The following is a 17,340-nucleotide window of genomic DNA, read 5'->3' as shown; positions in this document are numbered from 1 at the left end:
GTATTGGGTTTCTCTCCATTTAATTTGATGTTGGCTGTCGGCTTGATGTATATTGCTTTTATTATGTTGAAGTATGTTCCTGTTATCCCTGATTTCTCCAGGACCTTTATCATGAAGGGGTGTTGGATTTTGTCAAAGGCTTTTTTGGCATCTAGTGAGATGATCATGTGATTTTTTTTCTCAGTCTGTTTATATGGTGCATTACACTGATGGATTTTCGTATGTTGAACCATCCTTGCATCCCTGGGATGAAGCCTACTTGATCGGGATGGATGATTTCTCTGATATGTTCTTGGATTCGACTTGCCAATATTTTATTGAGAATTTTTGCATCAATGTTCATGAGGGATATTGGTCTGTAGTTCTCTTTCTTAGTTGTGTCTTTGTGTGGCTTGGGTATCAAGGTTATTGAAGCCTCATAAAAAGAGTTTGGTAATGACCCTTCTGCTTCTATTGTGTGGAATACTTTGAGGAGAATTGGTATTAGCTGTACTTTGAATTTCTGGTAGAACTCTGCACTGAAGCCATCTGGCCCTGGGCTGTTTTTGGTTGGGAGACTTCCAATGAATGCTTCAATTTCATTAGGGGTTATAGGTCTATTTAAGTTGTTTATCTGTTCTTGATTTAATTTTGGAAAGTGAAAACTGTCCAGAAAATTGTCCATTTCCTTTAGATTTTCAAATTTTGAGGAATATAGGTTTTCAAAGTATGACCTGATGATTCTCTGGATTTCCTCTGTTTCTGTTGTTATGTCCCCCTTTTCATTCCTGATTTTATTAATTTGCATGTTCACTCTTTGTTGTTTGGTAAGTTTAGATACAGGTTTGTCTATCTTGTTGATTTTCTCGAAGAACCAACTTTTTTTTATATTGATTCTTTGTATTGTTCTCCTAGTTTCCATTTTGTTGAATTCAGCCCTCAATTTGGTGTCTGCTCCTCCAGGGTGGATTGGCTTCTTTGTTTTCTAAAGCTTTCAGTTGTGCTGTTAATTCTCTAGTGTGATTATTCTCCTGTTTCTTCATGTGGGCATTTAGTACTATGAACTTTCCTATTAGCACTACTTTCAAAGTATCCCATAGTTTTGGATATGTTGTGTCCGAATTCTCATTGAATTCTAGGAAATCCTTAATTTCTTTTTTTATTTTTTCCTGGACCCATGAATTGTGTAATTGGGTGTTACTTAATTTCCATGAGTTTGTAGGTTTTCTGTAGTTCGTGTTGTTGTTGAATTCTAATTTTAAAGCATGGTGGTCTGATAAGACACAGGGGGTTATTTCAATTTTTTTGTACTTGTTGAGGATTGCTATGTTGCCAAGTATGTGGTCGATTTTAGAGAAGGTTCCATGTTGCACTGAGAAGATGGTAAATTGTTTTGTATTTGGATGGAATGTTCTATAGCTATCTGTTAAGTCCAATTGTGCCATAACTTCTATTAGTTCTTTTGTTTCTTTGTTAAGTTTCTGTCTGGTATTCCTGTCCAGTGGTAAGAGTGGGGTGTTGAAATCTCCCACTATAAGTGTGTGCAGTTTTATGTGTGATTTGAGTTTTAGTAATGTTTCTTTTACAAACGTAGATGCCTTTGTATTTGGGGCATAAATGTTCAGAATTGAGACTTCATCCTGATGGATTTCTCCTGTGATGAGTAGGAAATGACCTTCTTCATCTCTTTTGACTGATTCTAGTTTAAAGTCCAATTTATTAGGTATTAGGATTGCTACCCCCGCTTGTTTCTTGGGTCCATTTGATTGGAAGATCTTTCCCCAACCTTTAATTCTTAGGTACTGTCTGCCTTTGAGGTTGAGTTGAGTTTCTTGTATGCAGCATAAGGAAGGATTCTCTCTTCCTATCCATTCTGCTAATCTGTGTCTTTTTATAGGGGAGTTAATACCATTAATGTTGATGGATGTTAAATGACCATTCATTGTTCATTCTTGTTTGTTTTTTATTTGGTGATGGTGGCGAGATTACGTATGGGATTCTGTCCCTTTTTCCTTTTGGCTATTGGTAAGTCGGGATTATCTATTGCCTATGTTTTTCTGGTTGTAGTTAACCTCCCTGGGTTGCAGTTTTCCTTCCAGTACTTTCTGTAGGGCTGGATTGGTGGATATGTATTGTTTGAATCTGCTTTTGCCATGGAATATCTTGTTTTCTCCATCTATAATGGTTGAAAGCTTTGCTGAGTATAGTAGTCTGGGCTGGCATCCATGGTCTTCTAGTGTAAGTAGAATATCTACCCAGGACCTTCTGGCTTTCAGAGTTTCCTAGGAAAAGTCAGGTGTGATTCTGATAGGTTTGCCTTTATAGGTTACTTGACCTTTTTCCTTTGCTCCTCTTAATATTTTCTCTTTGTTGTGTATGTTTGGTGTTTTGGTTATTATGTGGCAAGGTGACCTTTCTTTTTGGTTCAGACTATTTGGTGTTCTGTAGGCTTCTTGTATTTTCATTGGTATGTCTTCCTTTAGGTTGGGAAAGTTTTCTTCTATGATTTTGTTGAATATGTTTTCTGTGCCTTTGAGTTGGATTTCTTCACCTTCTTCTATACCTATTATTTTTAGCCCTGGTCTTTTCAGGGTATCCCATATTTCCTGAATATTTTATGATAGGAATTTGTTGGACTTAAGATTTTCTTTGGTTGATGAATCTATTTCCTATAGTGTGTCTTCAGCTTCTGAGATTCTCTCTTCCATCTCTTGTATTCTGTTGGTTATGCTTACATCTGTAGTTCCTGATCGTTTACCCAGCTTTTCTATTTCCAGCATTGCCTCAGATTGTGCTTTCTTTATTGTCTCTATTTCAGTTTTTAGGTCTTGAACTGTTTCCTTGAGAGATTTGTTGATATCTTGTATTTTTTGGTTAATTTTTTCTTCCATTTCTTTAAGGGATTTTCTCATGTCCTCTTTGAGGTCCTCTATCATTTTCATGAAGATGCTTTTAATGTCATTCTCTTCTGGTTCATCTGCATCGTGATGTTCAGGTCTAACTGGTGTATTGTTCCTAGTCTCCAGTGGTGTCATATTGGGTTTTCTGTTGTTGGATGTGCTTTTACCTTGTCCTCTTCTCATCCTTTCTTCTGGTGGTTGTAACAAGAGTTTCTTGTTCTCCTGGTGGGTGTGGGACCAAGGTTCTCTTCTGGTAGATGCAAACAGATCCAATACTCTGATGTCAGTCCTCTTCTCTTGGATGGAGGTGTCACTGTTACCCGGGTGTTAGCAGTGTTTGGGTGTGCCAGGACCCGCCGGGCCGGCAGTTGGAGGCAGAGCTGTCACCTCGGAGTGTTGGATTCTGCCACCATTCTGCCTCCATTCTGCCACCAAACTCCATCCTGTAAGCAGATCACTTGTGTCAGATGACTCTGAGCAGAGATGAAGAACAGAAGCTGGAAACAGCTCCTGGCCTACCTGGGCTGGCAGATGGAGGCCGGGCTGCCTGTGGGTGTTTGGTCTTTGGAACCCACCGCCGCGGAACTCAGTCCTGCTGGCAGGTGGCTTGTGTCAGATGACCCTGAGCAGTGATGACGATGACGAACCAGAACAGGAAACAGTTTGATACTTTGATTTCTATGGTCTATTCACCCATTAAGAAAAAAGTCCCATGATGGCCATGGTGGTGCATGTCTGTAATCCTAGTACTTGGGAAGTGAAGGCAGGAGGAACAGAAGTTCAGGGCCATCTGTTAATATATAGCAAGTTCAAAGTCAGCCTGGACTACATGAGACCCTGTCAGAAACACACACACTTGAGTGTACACATGCGCACACACACAGAGGAAGAGTTAGATCATATGTAGGTAGAGTTAGCTTTCTATTATCTAGAGTATTCTTTCAGATCCAACAGATAAGCCATGTACCTTGACATCATGGGTATTTCTTCTATAATGAAAAAACCAAACCAAATCAGAGTATCCTACCCCAAATATTTCTATCCATTGTATTCTCACGACAGTCTCTATTTTCTGACACTGTGTTTAAAAACAAAACACAAAAAGGGGAGCACATTTGTTAGCTCCTTCGATGGAGCACAGTTGTTAGCTCCTTAGAGGGAGCACTGTCAGTTCCTTACAGGGAGCATAGTTGTTAGCTCCATATGGGAAGCATAGTTGTTAGCTCCTTATGGGGAGCACAGTTAGCTTCTTTCATATTGCCCTGTGTGCTCTGTATGTTCAACAGGACCAAACATTTCACAAAGCTACTGTGGTTTTGGCCATCTTCCCTGGGTCACATACTTGGTGCTGGCATGTAGAATTGAGTGACAAGAGTGGAATTTATGAGAAAGGACTTCTACAAAACAAGAAACCCAGAACCTCAACAGCCCTACCAACACTTGTAAATTAAGCAGAAATAGCAGAATTTAAACATCTATACTCAGTATTCACCAATTGCTATATTCCTGTTTTAGATTTATGTATTTTTATTTAATGTGTATGGATGTTTTGCCTGTGGGTACGTACTGTATTTTGTGAATACCTGGTGCCTACAGAGGCCAGAAGAGAGTGTCAAATCTCCCCAAACTGGATTTACAAATGATTGCAATCCACCATGTGGGTGCTTAAAATCAAACCCCGGTTCCCCAAAAGAGCAGCAGGTGCTCTTAACCACTGAGACATCTTCTAGCCCCAAGAGCTCACTATAGAAAAATTGAAAACTTTTAGACTGCACTATTGTTGAAAATTGGGTGTGGGGATGTGCCTGCTGGTTCTCACCATTTATGGTGGTGATGTAATGGGTGCCTTTGAGCTTCTGTAAGGTGTGAATTCTCTTTCCTTCCTCAAGCATTGCTTGGTCTACTGGCCCAGTCACTACCTGAGTGTTTATTTGCATTATTTGAATTTAACAGAATTGAGTATTTAAAATATCCAGGCTTCTGGCAACTAGGAAGCCTCTAAAAGTCTGGCAATGGCAGTGAGGACACCTCCCCCCAAGTCAGTGTTAATCATTCTCCATTCCTGCAGCTGGAACCCAAGTTGGGCGGGTGCGAGCGGTAGACGAAGACCTCCCCCAGAGGAACATGGTATATTCCATAACCAGCGGAGGGGCCAGCCTCTGGTACCCAAAAATATTTTGGATTAATCCCAAGACAGGAGAACTCCGACTAGTAACTAAAGTGGACCATGAAACCACTGCCATCTACATTCTCACAGTTGAGGCCACCAACGGCGAGGACACAAGCTCAGTCACTGTGAGTTGGGGCTGTTGTGTCTCTCCACCCTCCCCCAGATGGCTGACTAGAGTCTCCCTGGCACCCTCAGCGTGTGGCTACAGCAAGATGGGTACATGAAGAGGAGTAGTAGTTCCCAGATCACAGCTTTATTTGAGGTTCGCATTTGTGAGTGGCTGAGGGAAGTGCTAATAACGATGGCAAGACACTGGAATGTCTCCTGAATCCACAAGCCACTTTGTGGGACAAAGTTCCTCCCAGTGCCCTCTAAATCTTCCTTTGTCTTCTATGGGTTGGTGGTAAGTGGCAAGCTGCCAGAGTTATTGAAGTTCTTAATCTCTTCCTGAAGCAGTATTTCCTGTTTCTGCCCCAACCTCATGCTCACCAGATGGAGTAAATATTACTTGATGTTGTGACTCAACCTTCTGCCATGATGATAAAATCACTGACTCTGGCTACTGATGAAATAAAGAGAGGTACCCTGGTCCCTGGTTCTGGAGATTTACACCAGTCTGTGTGGGCCTTTGGTGAGGGTGGCATGTGGTGGAATATGTTGGGTTTTTTGCGGGGGAGGTTGTTGTTGTTTTGGTTTTTTGAGACAGGGTTTCTCTGTGTAAGCACCTTGGCTGCCCTGGAACCCCCTCTGTAGATCAGGTTGGCCTCCTGAGTGATGGGATAAAAGGCGTGTGCCACCACTGCCCAACAGCAATATATGTTTTAGAGAATGCTCATTCACACCTTCCGCCCATGAGGCCCCACTTCCCATAGTTACCACACTCCACATCAGTACCAGATTGGACTCAAGCCTTTGGCACACGCCTGCTGCTATATTGTTGCTCAGTGTTCCATGTTGAGGCTCACATTAAATGCAGATTCTCAGAGCACTGTGTGTGGGACCTAAGTTGCCAAACCATACCCAACAAGCTTCCCAGGGGCACCAGGGCTGCACACAAGCATCCCTGAAGGTCTAGTGGGTCTGTGGGGCAAATGTGGGGATGATCTGAGGGCTGCATGATGGCGATAAAGATAAAGATCCATTAGTAAAATGAAAAGGTATGAGGGAAGGGACTTGGCTGGCAGCTGTATGGTAGAGACAGCAACTGGCTTGCAGTGAGGAGAATGAGTTCATTTCTCATCCATGCTCCCCATTTTCTGAGAGAGTATGGGCAAGACTTATCTCTATGACCCTACTTCTGTGGAAAGTCACATGATATTCCAGTGCCAGAGCAGTTCAGTTCCTCTGGCAACTTGCTTTGAATTAATGGGATGAAGTTTTTAGCCACACATGAGGCTCTGAATTGCTGGCCAAGGAAAGTTGGAGAAAATTGCAGTATTTTTAGGCTGTATTTTTTTCTTCTTTCATTTTTTTAAAAAGAAAAAAACAATGGACTCTACTCTCGGAGCTAACCAAAGTGAACACTTTAATTTATTCCCAATCTCAGAAATAACTGAAATCCCTAAATCTCAAAAGTAGAATGAATATGACTCAAAGTTCATAAGCCTTTAAAAAGGGTGATGAGCCAAAATGATCACATAAGTCCCTCTCAGGACTCACACTGTGGGGTCCCATGCTGGCAGGAGTCCCTGTCTGTTCACCAGGCCTGAAACACAACAATGAAAGAGCTACCGGTCTGCTTGAGGCAGGTCAGCTGAGGACTCTGCAGTTCTAAAAACCCAGGCTACAGGGGAGACCCTAGCAAAACCAGGGCTTTGCTTCTTAGGCCTGGCTGTATAGCACAGTCAGCTGAAGAACATAACAGAAAGTGCCTGGGCACCACCCATCCAAGTGGGCCCAAGAAAATGGATGCAGAGTTGAGAACCATTGTGATGTACACCAAAATTAGAGACTAATTTCAGGTTCACCCGGGACAGTACATAAGCAAATATGTGGGTTCCCATAAGTCCATGGCCATTGTGGGAAGAATCTGGCATTGTCTTTGGGGAGCATGTGTGTTGAAGGATGACATTTGGATATCTGCATTCTCACCATGCATACACATACACCTGCACATGCACAGCATGTGATATTTGTATATCTGCATACTATACATGCACATACATACAACTGTGCACACACAGCAGATGATATTTGCATTTCTGCATATTGTACATGCACACACACAGATGACATCTGCATATCTGCATACTTCACATGCACACTCACACACCTGCACATGCTCACACACAGATGCTAACAGCAAAGGATTTGGAGCAGGCTAGGGCTACACTGAACTCTTAGCCAGCCCCCTCACTGTTGAGTGGTTTTATGTCAATCACTTACTCTCTCTCAACCAACCTTTCTCATCTGTAGATGGGAGCTGTCACATTGTTATTCACATAGATCAGTGAATTCATGCAAATCGCCTATCCCACACAGTGAGCACTAACTATGTTTTAGCTCTTAAGAATAACTGTCTAAGGCTGATAAAATGGCTTGGTAGGTAAAGGCACTTGCTGCCAAACCTGAAAACTCAAGCTTGGTCCCTGGGATCTACATGGTGAAAGAACAAGTTATCCTTTGACTTCTGCTCATGCAACACATATATATACACATTGAAGAAAATGTAGTAATATTTTAACCACCTGCCTACCGTTCTAGATAACTGTGCACATCATTGGAGAAAATGATGAAAAGCCAGTGTGTACCCCAAATTTTTACTTTATGGCCATCCCAGTGGATCTGAAAGTTGGCACAAACATTAAGAATTTCAAGTTGACGTGCACTGACCTTGATTCTAGCCCCAGATCTTTTCGATACTCCATTGGTTCAGGTACTGTACTTGGGTAACAATAGTTCTAGGCCATTTACAGAGGGAAAGGACAGTGGGTAGTTGTTCATACACTGGGCACAGTGTGGGCACAGTGTGGTCATGGGAGGGACTATTTTGCATGAGGAAAAAGCTGAGGAATACAAGGGTCCTTGTGTTTCCCTGTGCTCCACCAGCTTTTCTGCCTCATGTAGTTCTCCCAGATCCACCCCCAACCAGATTTACCCTCACATGGCTGTCCCAAGGTCCCAGGAAAGAGGAATCCTTTCACTGGAATACTCTCCCCAAATTCCCGGAATATAATGAGTGTAATGTTTTTAGTTCATCTCCTCACCACCTTTTTCCCTGAAAAACTTGTCATGGTGCAAGGGAGTCCTTGGTCTCTCTCAGGATAAGAATAGATGAATACATTTTGAAATGTGTCCTCAGTAATACTCGTGCACTGTTCATTCTCTTTCTTTAAAAATAGGCCATTGTGGGAAGGAGGGGAAAAGAGCACATCTCAATGGAAACGAGACCAAAATAACTCATCTAATGAGGTGCTGGGACCAGAGATTTAAACCCAAACAAGCAGAGCAATTCCACAGGAAAGGCTAAAAATCCATGTCTGCTGAGCCTGGCGAAGCAGTGGGAAGCCGCTGAGCCACTGTGCCTGTACAAAACCCAGGGGCAGACACTGCCCAGAGACCACAGCTGTGGAGGGTGGAAATAATCCATACTGAGAGTCCTGAGGGCCTTACAGAGCACTTTGCTGCTAAGGAAATAAAAATTGCATCATCTGCTCCATTTACTGGTTTTCAGTCAGTAATGAGTCTGGAGACCTCAGAGGAGGAGCAAGAGCCATGATTGGGCCACATTCTTCCTTCCCCAGTCACTGGAGCTTCAAGTTGTGGGCCCCAACAGCTCTGTGTGTGTGTGTGTGTGTGTGTGTGTGTGTGTGTGTGTCTGTGTCTGTGTCTGTGTCTGTGTCTGTGTCTGTGTGTGTCTATGTGTGTATGTCTGCATGTGTCTCTCTGTGTGTGTGTGTGTGTGTGTGTGTGTCTATGTGTGTATGTCTGTGTGTGTGTGTGTGTCTATGTGTGTATGTCTGCATGTGTCTTTATGTGTGTGTGTGTGTGTGTGTCTATGTGTGTATGTCTGTGTGTATGTCTGCATGTGTCTATGTGTGTCTGTATGTGTATGTCTGTGTGTGTGTGTGCCTATGTGTATGTATGTCTGTGCATGTATCTGTGTGTATATGTCTCTGTGTGTGTCTCTCTTTGTGTGTCTGTGTGTATCTGTGTTTATATGTCTCTCGTATGTCTGTGTATCTCTCTGTGTGTGTCTGTGTGATATCTGTATGTATGTCTCTGTGTGTGTCTGTGTGTGCAGGAGGCAAGTGGGGAGAATTCCTAAGGACCTGGGCCTGAGGTCCTTGCAACTTAAGAAGGTGTTTTCCTTTAGGGGGACTTTAAGATTCCCTGTCACCAGCATGTCCAGACAGTTCCACAAAAGGCATAGGGCGAACTTGGCCCATGGTTAGGGGTGTCGCTAACTCTAGGGCCTTGCAGCCAACTCACTGGCCTCAGAAGGCATTTGCATGTACCTATATTAAATAAATGCTGGCTGCTAAACTATCAGGAGCTGCACCAGAACAATTAATTCTCCTCCTGGTGGCCCTAAGACAGTGGTGCTGTGGTTCTTTTTTCAGTCCATCCTCACTTGCAGGGTATCAGACCCAACCCTGTCATATAAAAAAATAAACTGTAAAACTGTGGCCGGGCGTTGATGGCACACAACTTTAATCCCAGCACTCGCGAGGCAGAGGCAGGTGGATCTCTGTGAGTTCGAGGCCAGCCTGGTCTACAGAGCGAGTTCCAGGATAGGCTCCAAAGCTACACAGAGAAACCCTATCTCAAAAAAAAAAAAAAAAAAAACTGTAGACAATTGAGGAACTAAAACAAATGCATTTTTTTCTTGTCTTTATTTTATGCTCTTTTTATTTCTTTTACCAACTCTCTTGGGTCAAATCTCATTTAGGCAACATCAATAGTCATTTCACCTTCTCTCCCTCTGCTGGCTCCAACGTCACACGCCTGCTCCTGTCGTCCCACTTTGACTATGCTGGTGGCCTTGATAAGATCTGGGACTACAAGCTGCTTGTCTACATTACTGATGACAATTTGCTGTCTGGCAGGACAAAAGCTGAGGCTGTTGTTAAAACAGGGACAGTGACACTAAGTGTTAAAGTCATTCCTCACCCAACCTCGATCATCGCCACGGCTCCCAGGGTAAGGATCCAGGGACCTACAACCTCCAGCCATAGCCTTAGCATTTGTAACAATGGAACCTTTGACCCAGAGTTGTGAGGCATTTGTTTGCAAGGACAATTGATTAGCAGATGAAGATCTGTGTAAGAGTGTGGATGCACAGTAGAGAGGAACGTGTCAGCACAGGACCATCTGGTACACCAAGCAGTGACCACTGGGGTAAAGACTGCATCACTGTGGGAAAACACTTGAGGTGAACAACTCCAACTCCAAAAGGTTATTTTGGCTCATATTTTCTGAAATTTCAGAGTTCAGGCTATCTGCCTAGGTGAGGGAGAGCAGGGCAGAGAGGATCCTGGAGGCCGAAGAGAAGCATCATTGCAGAAAAAGTGGACTCTCTCCCTCCTCTCTTCCCCCTGCCCTTCTCCTTTCACATCTTCCTCTTAGAAAACTGCTTAGGAATGAGGCTGTCATCTGCTTCTCAGGGTCTTGCTAACAGCTGATAATGTTCACCTCTCTGGTACTGCAGTCAAGAGACCCCAAGGTGGTGGTGGTGGTGGTGCACACTCAGGAAGCAGAGGCAGGTGGTGGTGGTGCACATTCGGGAGGCAGAAGCAGAGAAATTTTGTAGAAGACGGGGAGAGAGAGAGAGAGAGAGAGAGAGAGAGAGAGAGAGAGAGAGAGAGAGAGACCTGTGTAGCTTTCTTTTGCAAAGCAGCGACCAAAATGCGGACAGAACCACTTAAGACAAAAGGCTTAATCCCACCCGCATGCTGCTTTGCCATGTACATTTGACTGTGGTGGAGAAGGCCCCTCACCTCATGACTCACAAGAAGCAGAGAGTTGGGAGGGGACCAGAAACCAGGTATAACCTTGAAGGTACTCTCAGTGACCTTGTAGCTAGGTCTCAGCTCCTAAAATTTCCAGAACCTTATAAAATAGTGCTACCAGCTTGGGGAGCAAGCAGTTCAACATATGAGCCAGTGGGGGCTTTGTTTTTTAATGTATTCAGTTAGAGCTTTCTTTATGATTTATTGATGCTAATCATATATGCCTCCATGTCTGTATATGCACAGCATACATGGAGATGCTCACGGAGGCCAGAAGAGGGTGTTAGGTCCCTGGAACTGGACTCACAGATGGTTGTGAGCCACCTGATGTGGGTGCTGGGGACCAAACCTGGGTCCTCCTCTTACAACAGTCAAACACCTCCAGGGGGCTTCTTTTGAGATTTCTATAGTGATTTGTTTGTTTGTGTTTGGTGTGTGTGTGTGTGTGTGTGCAAGAGTGTGTGAGTATATCTGTGTGTGAGAGTGTGAAAGTGTATCAGTGTATGAGAGAGTGTGTGAGAGTGTGTGTGAATGTGTGAGAGTGTATCAGTATGTGACAGAGTGTGTGAGTGTGTGTGAGTGTGTGAGTGTGTGTGAGAGTGTATCAGTATGTGACAGAGTGTGTGACTGTGTGTGAGTGTGAGAGTGTGTGTGAGTGTAACAGTATGTGACAGAGTGTGTGAGTGTGTGTGAGTGTGTGAGTGTGTGTGAGAGTGTATCAGTATGTGACAGAGTGTGTGACAGTGTGTGAGAGTGTATGTGAGTGTGTGAGTGTGTGTGAGAGTATAATAGTATGTGACAGAGTGTGTGAGTGTGTGAGTGTGTGTGAGAGTGTATCAGTATGTGACAGAGTGTGTGAGTGTGTGTGAGTGTGTGAGTGTGTGTGAGAGTGTATCAGTATGTGACAGAGTGTGTGAGTGTGTGTGAATGTGTGAGTGTGTGTGAGAGTGTAACAGTATGGGACAGCGTGTGAGTGGGTGAGAGTGCGTGTGTATGAGTGTATCAGTGTGAGTGTATCAGTGTGAGTGTGTGTGTACACAAGTGTAAAATCATGTCCCACATGTGTGCCACAGCTCACCTGTGGACAACTTGTAGGCGTCCATGCTCTCCTGGTACAAGGTGGGCTCTAGGAGTCAAGCTGAGGTCACCAGGCTTGGCAGCAAGCTCCTTACCCACTGAACCACTGGTGGTTTCATACTCAAACCATAACAGACCCCGGGGACATCCACTACAAGATGAGCTGGCAAGGCTATCCTTAGGAAGATGACAGCATAACCCACTGTGACATTTCCAACTCTGAAATCTCCATGCTTGTTTATTATCTGTTTCCCATTCTAGGAAGCATATTCTGAACTTGAAATTTCCCTGTGATCACAGCCCACTCATCTGACAGTGGCAGCTGTGTCGAGTGATCACTGAAAAGTCTTCAAGGTGTTAAAAAAAAAAAAAAGACAAAAACAAAACAGCTTTCATGGCTCCTGTCTTCCCAGTGAGAGACAATGGTTAAATTAGTTCCTGAATTGTGCTGTGCTGTACAGAGAAATAGTTAGTGGGCCTCTCAGCTCCAAGGAAGGGAAAAGACAGACAGTGCAGCTAAGTCAGGAGCTGATCTGCAGCTTCCTAATTGTTCTGGGTTTTGATCCGATGGACAGAGGAAAAATAAGGGCAGGGGTGGAAGTGGCAGGAACCTGAGCACATAGCTGTCAGGGTTACAGGACAGGAACTGAGCCTTGTAAACACCACAAACAGGGAATGCTACATGGCAAAGGTGCACCCACTCTTTCTCCCTCTCTGTCCTTCAAGCCCAGGATCACCTACCAGATCCTCAGGGAAAATACATACAGTCCATCAGCATGGTATGTGCCATTCATCATCACTCTGGGCTCCATGGCACTTGTGGGTCTTCTGGGGTCCCTGATGGTCATGCTGGCCAAAGCCATCTACAGATACTGCTCCTCCATGACCAAAAAGGACAAGAAACCTCCTCCGTAAGTTCTGGTGGGCTGGGGCTTTCCTTGTTTTGTACAGGGCAGAGTAACTGGCTTGAAGGAGAGAGTAGGAGCTGAAGAGAAGAAATCCCAGCTACCCTTGGCCTGGGGACCCACTTTGTCACCTGTGAATCCAGAACACTTGCTGACCCTTTAGCTTTCTCTGGGAAGTTATCCTGGTGAGATCTGGAGAAAGTGGGCTGTCACCCTTCCAGTGACCTTGTCCTGGATAAAGCCCCACTGTGCCTAGCAGTGGACTGTAATGTGCTCTTCCCAGAGGGGTGTTTATGGGCAGGGATGGAATTAAAGGAAGCAAAACAAAACAACAGCAACAAAAGCACGATAGGAAATTAAGCTATGGATACCAGTGACTCCCTTAGGCCTCCGTGTCACTAGAGCACTGTTGTTTTCTTGTATGTAACCCCATCTCCCACCCTCTTGGGAACACACTGATGACATGCCAAGTTTCTGTCCTGCCTGCTCTCACTTGCTCAGGCATTGATTCTGATGAGCACCTGTGTGTCACAGACGTCTCCGAGGGCCAGATTCATCCTCCTCGGTAGCTCTTCCAGTCAGAGCTCAATGGCTGCGATCCAGGTTTATAGAATTGGTCCAGTTCCAGGTTCAAACCTGATCTCTGTCACATTCTGGGCACCTGAATTTGGGCACATGAGAACTGTCTAGGCATCAGTGTCCTCTGTAAACCAAATAAATAAGTTAAACAAGAGAGCACTGGGTAGTGTTCCTGACACCAGCAAATGATTCCATCTCCATAGCAATGATTTTGAAATTGCTGCAGTTTTAACTTCATAGCCAAGACTCAATGAGCTCAGAATTCTAGACCACAAATTTAACCACATGCCCAGATGTCCTCAGAGCTGGATTCCTTACTTTCAGGACCTCTCAGGGGCAAAAAGGAACGAATAGGGAATGAATGGTAACACTCAAATGACCCTTAGGAGTGTTTGAATATTAACTGTAACTATCAAGTATTTATTGGGGGAAGTTTGTACTATTGACAACCTTGACTTCAGGTAAGAAATCTTCTAAATTTAGAAAGACATTTTTGTTTGCATTCCAGTTGCAAATTAGCTTTGAGAAAGACAGAAAAAAAACCCACCCTGTTTATAAAAGGCTCATGTTTAAGTTCATACAGATGATGGTATCACATATGAGATTTGGGTAGACAGTCTCAAAAGATGTAAGCGAGGTGGTGCTGGCACAAGCCTTTAATCCCAGCACTCAGATGGCAGAGGCAAGCAGATCTCTGTGAGTTGGAGGCGAGCCTAGTCTACAGAGTTATAGAGCAAGTTCCAGGATAACCAAGTCTACACAGAGAAACCCTGTCTTGAAAAAACAAAAACAACCAGAGAGAGACAGAGACAGAGACAGAGACACAGAGAGAGACAGAGACACAGACAGAGAGAGACAGGGACAGAGAAAGAGACAGAAAGACAGAGACAGACTGCAATTTACATGCAAATTGTAACTAAATGGTAAATATGTGTCTTGAACCTGGTTTTCCTGCTCAGATTCTAAACAGAGTTTTCAGTATGGCCCAACCTAAAAGAGAAAATAGTTAGAAATTCAGACTCAGACTCAGACTTGTACTCTCTGAAAGTTAGTTATATATACCATGTGGCAGCTATCACTTACCAAAGAGTGAGAAATCAAATTAGAATTATTGAATTCCAGGCTGTACAACAAGGGCATTAGAAACACTGCCCTGCTCGGCTCTTTCACGTTACAGGAAACTGAAGTTAATTGTCAGCCCTCCAGGCTCCCTGCTGTGAGCCATGGTCTCTGCTCCAAGCCCTGTTGGGGAGAACAGGCTGGTGTCCCACTGGACTAGTTTTGCCTTCCCCAGAGTTGTAGGAAACAAGAGTCTCAAACCCCTACACCCTCTGTAATTCCAGGCTATCACTTGCCAAATTGCTTGGTTTAGAGCAGGATTAGAATCCAAAAGTTTTGGTCCCTATCCCCAGCTCATTCTCAAACTCTAGTCCCTAAATCCCAAGGAATCCAGTTGCCTAGGGGCCCTGTGTTACCATGTGTGCATATTTATGTGGGATGCTTTCCAGTCAATTAATGCTGTCCTCTTCCCCACAGGAGAAAGAAACGAGGTATGTACACTGTGTTCTCTTGGTGTGTTTGCTGTTCATTGCTTGCTCGGTTCAATCAGGAGTACCCATCATGTCTTGAATGAGGAAGCAGAGGACATCTATGCTGGAACAGGAAGACCAGGGTTCAGGGTGCCTATAGTTGATCCTCTCGCTTTGGCCTTGCCTAATTTCTACCCATATTCATCTCTGGTTAACTTAGGTTAGCATCTAAGTGTCTCTCCATGGGACCCAGTTCATCCATAATAGAGACCTCCCTGTGTGTTACACACAGCCAGCATTTCCTGACTGCTGCCCAGGGACAGGCTGACAACTCCCAAGGACAGTGACACTTTCTTCTCGGATTGTAATGGATTTGATAATTTTTCACAGAATTCATTGGGTCAGACTAGATAATTTTTAAATTGATCAGGATCTATTGAGAGGCCCAGGCGCAAAGAGATATCTCATCCTAATCCTGGCCAAGAGTTGTCACCTTAAGGCTACTCCTAGCTATGGGGAGAGACAGGACATAGAATTGGAAATTCTATGCATTTTAAGAAATGTTTCCTTAAGTCACTCCACACATGGGGGTGTGTTATATGCACAAAGCATAAAAACAGGGTTCATATTTTAATTATAATGCTTATTGATCACATGAAGAGATCTCTTTATGGGAACGTCACAGACTGCCTCCAATCCTTTATTCTTTTAAATAGATTTATTCATTTCATTATGTGTAACAGTTGTCCTTCATGTGTATAGATGTGCCATGTGCATACTTGATGACCTCAGAGGCCAGAAGAGGACATTGGGGCCCCTAGAAGGCAAATAACTGATGGCTATGAACCACTATGTGGGTGCTGGGAATCGGACATGTGTCATTTGCAAGAGCAACACTTGCTGTTTACCACTGAGCCATCGCTCCAGCCCCAAACTCAGTTTTAACTGGGATATAGGGAATGAATATCAGAAATCCTTTGTTATGAACATATAATGTGGTAGCTGATATTGTAGGACCAGTATAAATAACCTGGAAAAATGTTTTCAAGATTAAATTGTATGCTGTGCATAAATGTGTATGTTTTCTGAGAAAACTGAAAGCTGTCAGTGAACTGGACTGCAGAAAATAAAAGCAAAAACATAAAAACTTTTGCCATGTCTATAAGAGTGAAGTCAAAGCCTATTCGGGGTCCAGGTAGTATCTGAGAGGTTCCAATGCTGCCTTGTTCTTTCCCCTGCAGACATGAAGAATGTGAAGAAAGAGGCTGTGGTGGTGAGTATGGCCATCCACAGGGACCTTGCCGGGGTGCTGGGTGCCAGGTGCTGGGGGCTGGTACCCTGTCTCTGCTACATACACAGGGACAGGGCTCTGGAGGCTTCTTATGCATTCTGGGAGGCACCTGCATTTGACCAGATACAGCTTGCTATGTGATAAGCCTCTGATAGGATTTCTTCCCTCACTAAACATGTCTGCTGATGTGTTTGCTCTGGGCTTCATAAATACTGAGTAGAGATGTTCATTATCCATACCAGCTCTCCACACAGATGCACTGGGGGAGTAGAGCTTAAACACCAGTGCTGGTGCTACAGCATTCCACAGGATTTAATTTTTCCTGACTTTTCCACAATGTTGCAAGAAAGGGATAGCTAGCTTGGGTGTGGGCTTGGCTCTGCCTACCACTTAGCCACATGACCCTGAAGACCCCCAAGTCTTTGGGAGCTTTAGATTCTTCCATGAAATGGAACAGAGGACTCCCACCCTGAGACAATGGCTGGGGAACTCTCTTGAAACCTACCAGATGTCTCTCACTCTGTGAAATGCTCATCCTGGCTAGAGCCACACCCTCACTCTGCTATTCCTATGATACAACACCAAGGCAACTTAAAGTGATTTATTTAGGGCTCACAGCTCCAGAGAATTCAAGTCCATGACCATCATGGTGGGAGCAGACAAGTAAGCATGACACTGGAGCAGTAGCTGTTCCTGGGGCGTCTGGCAGGTAGGGCTGGGGAAGGTCAGGTCCAGCTGGTCTCTTCCTGGGGCTGAGCAGGATGGTGAGTGTTGACAACTCAGACCCCCCTCGCCACTCTCTAGTTACCTGGGAGAAGTACACACTGAGTTGAGAGACTTGTCAAAACAAGATCTTGCTTTATTGCAACAGGCAGGAACTTATATAGGGCTGAGGTAGGGGATGGGATTCTCAGGATGGGGTAAGGTGACCTGAAGAGTAAGGGCCAATAATATTCCAC

General features: G+C 44.2%; 1 protein-coding gene across 1 annotated transcript in view; it reads left to right on the top strand.

Annotated features, from left to right (window-relative positions):
* Cdhr3 (cadherin related family member 3) overlaps positions 1 to 17,340 on the top strand; it is a 75,124-nt gene that overhangs the window by 53,508 nt on the left and 4,276 nt on the right. The window contains exons 12-17 of the mRNA XM_035445883.1: positions 4,948 to 5,174; positions 7,753 to 7,924; positions 9,941 to 10,191; positions 12,804 to 12,988; positions 15,101 to 15,111; positions 16,332 to 16,363. Of these exons, the coding sequence (XP_035301774.1) occupies positions 4,948 to 5,174; positions 7,753 to 7,924; positions 9,941 to 10,191; positions 12,804 to 12,988; positions 15,101 to 15,111; positions 16,332 to 16,363 (878 nt within the window). The remainder of the gene's footprint in view (positions 1 to 4,947; positions 5,175 to 7,752; positions 7,925 to 9,940; positions 10,192 to 12,803; positions 12,989 to 15,100; positions 15,112 to 16,331; positions 16,364 to 17,340) is intronic.

Source organism: Cricetulus griseus, chromosome 5, assembly GCF_003668045.3.
Source record: "Cricetulus griseus strain 17A/GY chromosome 5, alternate assembly CriGri-PICRH-1.0, whole genome shotgun sequence".
NCBI classification, from domain to species: domain Eukaryota; kingdom Metazoa; phylum Chordata; class Mammalia; order Rodentia; family Cricetidae; genus Cricetulus; species Cricetulus griseus.
Note: the sequence above shows the minus strand (reverse complement) of the source record. Positions and strands in the feature narration are given on the sequence as shown.